Genomic DNA, 5,092 nt, shown 5'->3' on the forward strand with positions numbered 1-5,092 from the left:
TTGTTGTGGTGAAGGTTGTTGTTGTGGTTGTGTTTGGAAAGGTTGTTGATATACGAAAACGGATCGGAAGTTTGTGGATAAAGTGGGAAAATTTTGTATGATTGTTTAAAAAGTTGAGTTTGTAGGATAAGGGAACCACCTTGGAGCAAGTTTATAAAACCACATTGAGGTGATACCATATTCAAGTACTATTGACATGGAGTTGTATCTAACCCAAAAACATTATCAAAATTGCGGTTTCAAGTACTTGGTGGGGATATTTTGATTTTGATCCATAATATTTGGATTTTGACAAGATTAATGGGTGCACGTAAATAGAGGAAAATAAGAATGATGTGGAAAATAAGGTTGTTTGGGGTTGTATTTCTAGGTGAAAACGTATTAGATATTAAAAAAATGAATAGTCAAACGGTCCCAACCGAGTCAAACGAAGCCTCCCTCTCCTAGTGATCATTGTGGTTCATTGTTTACACCACAAATCACCACGACCACGACCGATCACAACCCACTTGTTGACAATTCGGGTTTAAAGACCATTTATTTAATAACCACCCATGTGTGCACTTACATTTATTTTTTGTTGTTTAAACTTTAAAGTCAATAACAACCTCCACCAACATCGTTTCTTTTCCAGCAAGACCACCCAATCAAAAAAACACAAGTAAATCTAAGAACCCTGAACAAGCTTCAAAACTAAATCATATATAGATGAAATTATAAAAAAAAAAAAATAAAAAAAAAAAAACTAACCAAAACTTAAATCTTAAAGCCGTAGTGAATTTTCATTTTTATTACACCCACACGTATTTGGAGTAAGTCGCATTCTTTTCACAGAACACGAGATTAAACAGAAGTAAAACATGGTCTGTACATGAGAGCTTTTGAACTAGAAAAAAGAAGTTACCGTTTGACATAATTACCCTTCTTAATAGTAACAAAACTCCTTCTGATAACCTAAGTCGTTATTAAACAGCATAAAACACATCAAGACATCCATATGGGACAATAAAGCCAAGAACCCAACAAATTTACATAAAAGAATATTTGGAAGCTTATGTTGTTTGTGGCCTTTCAACTTTCCTAAGAACACATCAACAACAATTTCCACCCACAAACAAATCATACAATAATAATATACTAATTAAGTACATCCTCATGTGCCTCAGATTCGATCACCAATTGCAGGGTGGGGTAGAGTAGCCAGGGATAGGCACACATCTCGATGCAATATTTCTTGCAACTTTCAATTATTGCACTACGTGTTTATAACTACAATAACTCTCATCAACCACTACTTGTTCAAAAAATGTGGAGCAATCTTCCTTCCGATCTCCTATCCAACATCTTCTCCTACCTCCCACCTCCCTCCATACCTCGCGCCACATCTGTCTGCCGCCACTGGCGCAACAGCGCTAGGGCGGCAACCCGAGACACAAGGCGGCACCACCACCACCCGCCATGGTTCATCGCCTTACCCACCAACAAGAACCACTTCTGTTTCATCCATAATCCAATCGAAAACACTTGGCACTCACTTAATCTCAAACATGTCCCGACCCTAATCAAACCCGTGTCAACAATCGGGGGACACGGTTTGATACTATTCAAATCCACGGGCGGTGCCCCGGTTCAACTCTCGGTTTGTAATCCGTTCACCGGGCAGTTCGGGCAGCTTCCGCCCCTTCAAAAACCGCGGACAAATCCCGCGGTGGGAATCATCGAGGTTTGTCCTGGGCAGTTTAAGGTGTACGTGGCGGGTGGGATGTCAGAGGTGGCAAGTGGTGGTGCCGCCTCGTACGAATCAACATTGGAAATGTTTGATTCCGATGTTAAAAAGTGGACGATTGTGGGGTCCATGCCGGTGGAGTTTTCCGTGAGGCTTACAGTGTGGACCCCAAATGAGAGTGTTTACTCGAATGGGGTTCTTTATTGGATGACATCAGCACGTGCTTATAGCATAATGGGGTTTAAATTGGATACGAATAAATGGAGGGAATTCAGTGTCCCGATGGGGTACATGTTGGAATTTGCTGCCCTTGTTCCGCGAAATGGACAGCTGGTGGTTGTTGGCGGGAGTCATGGCGGAGATGTGGTGGTTTGGGAGTTGGGTGAGGGAGGGGAATGGAATGTGATTGAAAGAATGCCGGTTGAATTAAGGAAAAGATTTGTTGGTGGGAGTGTAAAGTGTGTGGGGATTGAAGGGGGGGTTTGTTTGTATAGGGACATGGCTTCGGGAATGGTGGTGTGGAGAAGAGGTCGGAATTGTAAGGATAGATGGGAATGGAATTGGATTAAAGGTTGTAATCGGGTAAGTGGAAGACACATAGAAAATTACCCGATCAAAGGGGTTTTTCTTCACCCAAATCTTGCTTCTTCTCCTTTTATTTAGAGTCTGGTTGAATGGAATGGAATGACTAATGAATAGAATGAGTGATTATACTTTAGCATGATACTGTTTAGTTAGCATGTACGAATGAGATCAACTTTCAAATGAAAATTTTATATTATATGTAAATACAGTGTATAATTCTAACCCTACTATGTGGATTTTTTTATTACAATTCACGAACTTTTATTTACAAATATAAATTTTAATTATAAAAAAGCTCATTAAAGCCCATATAAGTTCTAATAAAATTATAAAAATAATATTTATTTTAGTTGCTTTCAAAAGTAAAATTTTAATTTGATGAAAACAAAAAAAATATCGAGAAAAAATTCCATTATATACATTACATAAATAAAAACAGGGTTATATTGCAATTTAAAAATAATAATAATAATAACGAAAAAACGCACCCCCTGGCAAATGAATGAAAATTAACAAAATGGTCTATTCCATCCGGCAAAACAAACACATTTTTTTTTTCATTTCTATGGAATCAACTATTCCATTCCTTCCTTGATTCATAACAAACATGTAGATAGACTTAGTCATCAATTCTTAGCATATATGCTAAAGTATATAAAAATTATATAGCGGAATCAAAACAAAATACCGCATTATGAATAAACTTAATTCCAAATTTACCCTTTTAAAGCTTTAAGATGAGGGCCTCATAGGTATCTTCTTGCAAGGGCCCGGACCTTTGTATCAAAATGTGAAGATGTGACACGAGATCCTGGTAAATAGAGAGGATTCAAAAGAATCTGCACATAGACAAAGTAAAAAGTAAAATTAACATTTTTTTTTTTTTTATCTTTTGATTCGTGTAGCCTTGAATAATATTTCAAGGCATAAATTTAATTACCTTTATATAAAGCTCATGGACCTCCTGAAAGAAGGTCTTGATTCCATCATCATTACGTGAGTCATGAAGCAGCATCAATCGAGTATGTAACACTTGAGTCAATGAAAATATATATGGAAAGATAACTAGATAAATTTACAAAATATAATGCTTTTTAAAAAGTAAGGTAAATTAATTACAAAAATAAAAAGGATATGACCCGCTGTAACGTATACTGACACCACCAAATCATTGAATCTGTCAACTGATTTCAAAAACCTGGCAAACATTAAAAAAAAAAAAAAAAAAAAAAAAAGAGTAAAATTTCTTGATTAAAATTGTGAAGAGATTGATTTATTATTATGAATCTTACATGGCACTTGTTGTCCATGCAAGATCCTGAACAACATCTAAAGCTGCATGGAGAATGAATTGGTGTTGATGTGCAGCTTCCTCTTTCTATAACGTCATTGCAAGGTATAAGTTGTGAGTGAAAAAGGTTCTTCACAAAATCTTTATATGATAAAATGCAAATTCACAAATGATATATCAAAGGAAAGCATACTTTAGGAGCACTTCCAACTTCTGCATCGTATATAGGAATGTCATTTCTGCTAATGATCATAAAACAAGCAGTGCTAGCCATTTGATTATATGAATATCTGCAACAACAAATTGATGCAAGTGTTACTATAAAATGAGATATATTTGTGTATCCAAAAGCTTTCTTGGATTTCATCATATCCAAATCAAGAATCGATATGTAAAATTAATTTCAAAATTGTAAACTTTATCCTTAAGTAATTGAAAAAGGAGATCACAATATTAGGGCTTGAACATAGTGCATTGAACTACGATGCACTTCTGACTAAAGATTTCATATACTCAAGAGACAAACACTCGATTGAGATCATGAATTTCTAAAAACAGCCGGTCGAGATTCTAGTTTTGCAGTCTAAGTCCAGATATGACTACATATTAATTTCATACAGAGCTACAAAATTACGGAAAAATGGCAACCCTAACCAATTGCAAAGGAAACGAGAATATCGCTATCAGCAGAAATATGACAAAGTAGCATCAATCAGATGATTATAATAGCAACCCTAATCAATCAAGGTTAGGGACATCAAAATATACGTGTATGTGACAGTAGAGGATTTGTGGTTTTAAGGTAAAGAGACAGAAGGGAAGACGTATACCGTATTCCGATCGGAGAGTTCCTCCGGTGGAGCAGTGGAGAGTTACGGAGTAAAATAAACCCGAAGTCCGATCCCCTCGGATCCCAGTATAGGAATAAAGAGTTTCAGTTTGACCCCTGTACTTTAACGTTATTGTGATTTGCTCCTCTAGTTAGGGTCAAATTCTCGTATATATTCTTGGTAGAGAAATTATGCAAATCAAGGTCAACTGATTGGTTTGTTATGGCTTCCACTTTTACAAGCATGATCATCCACCAAATGAGCATTAGGCTTGGTTTCATCAAAGCTCACATTCAATGATTGCTAAGCTTATTTAGAACTCTACATGTTTTACTATGTTAGAGTTAGTTATTAGTAAAGGGTAGATTAGTAATTTCTTTTTATTTTTATTTATACTTTACTCTCTTTTTCTTTGTACATATATGTATTCTTGTAGTTGGATCATTTCTAATGTACAGAATATAAAAAAGATTTCAAAACTCTCTCAATTTTTCTTGATCATAACATGGTGTTAGTTTTTCCTTCGATCCGTTCTTCCTTAATTCTTTGTTATTAATCTTAATCTCTCAAAATTCTCTTCAATTTCAATTTCATTTGTTCATTTTCCTCTCAATTTGATCAATCATGTATGATCTTGATAACGATTCCACGCAATCTACC

General features: G+C 35.7%; 2 protein-coding genes across 2 annotated transcripts; one reads left to right on the plus strand and one right to left on the minus strand.

Annotated features, from left to right (window-relative positions):
- The first annotated feature begins 1,178 nt into the window (after window positions 1-1,178).
- On the plus strand, window positions 1,179-2,561 carry LOC145108138 (protein UNUSUAL FLORAL ORGANS-like). The gene has a single exon (XM_079045132.1). It carries the CDS (start codon window positions 1,223-1,225, stop codon window positions 2,387-2,389), a length of 1,167 nt encoding a protein of 388 aa, XP_078901258.1. The 5' UTR covers window positions 1,179-1,222; the 3' UTR covers window positions 2,390-2,561.
- A 253-nt stretch (window positions 2,562-2,814) lies between these two features.
- On the minus strand, window positions 2,815-4,534 carry LOC145108139 (uncharacterized). The gene is made up of 6 exons (XM_079045133.1): window positions 4,433-4,534; window positions 3,796-3,892; window positions 3,604-3,689; window positions 3,445-3,509; window positions 3,252-3,334; window positions 2,815-3,150 (listed from the first exon to the last, which is right to left on the minus strand). The coding sequence occupies exons 2-6, from the start codon at window positions 3,874-3,876 to the stop codon at window positions 3,058-3,060; spliced, it is 408 nt and encodes a 135-aa protein (XP_078901259.1). The 5' UTR covers window positions 3,877-3,892; window positions 4,433-4,534; the 3' UTR covers window positions 2,815-3,057.
- Between the last annotated feature and the right edge of the window lie 558 nt (window positions 4,535-5,092).

Source organism: Lactuca virosa, chromosome 4 (genome assembly GCF_052849685.1).
Source record: "Lactuca virosa cultivar CGN04683 chromosome 4, Lactuca_virosa_CGN04683_v6, whole genome shotgun sequence".
Classification (NCBI taxonomy): Eukaryota; Viridiplantae; Streptophyta; class Magnoliopsida; order Asterales; family Asteraceae; genus Lactuca; species Lactuca virosa.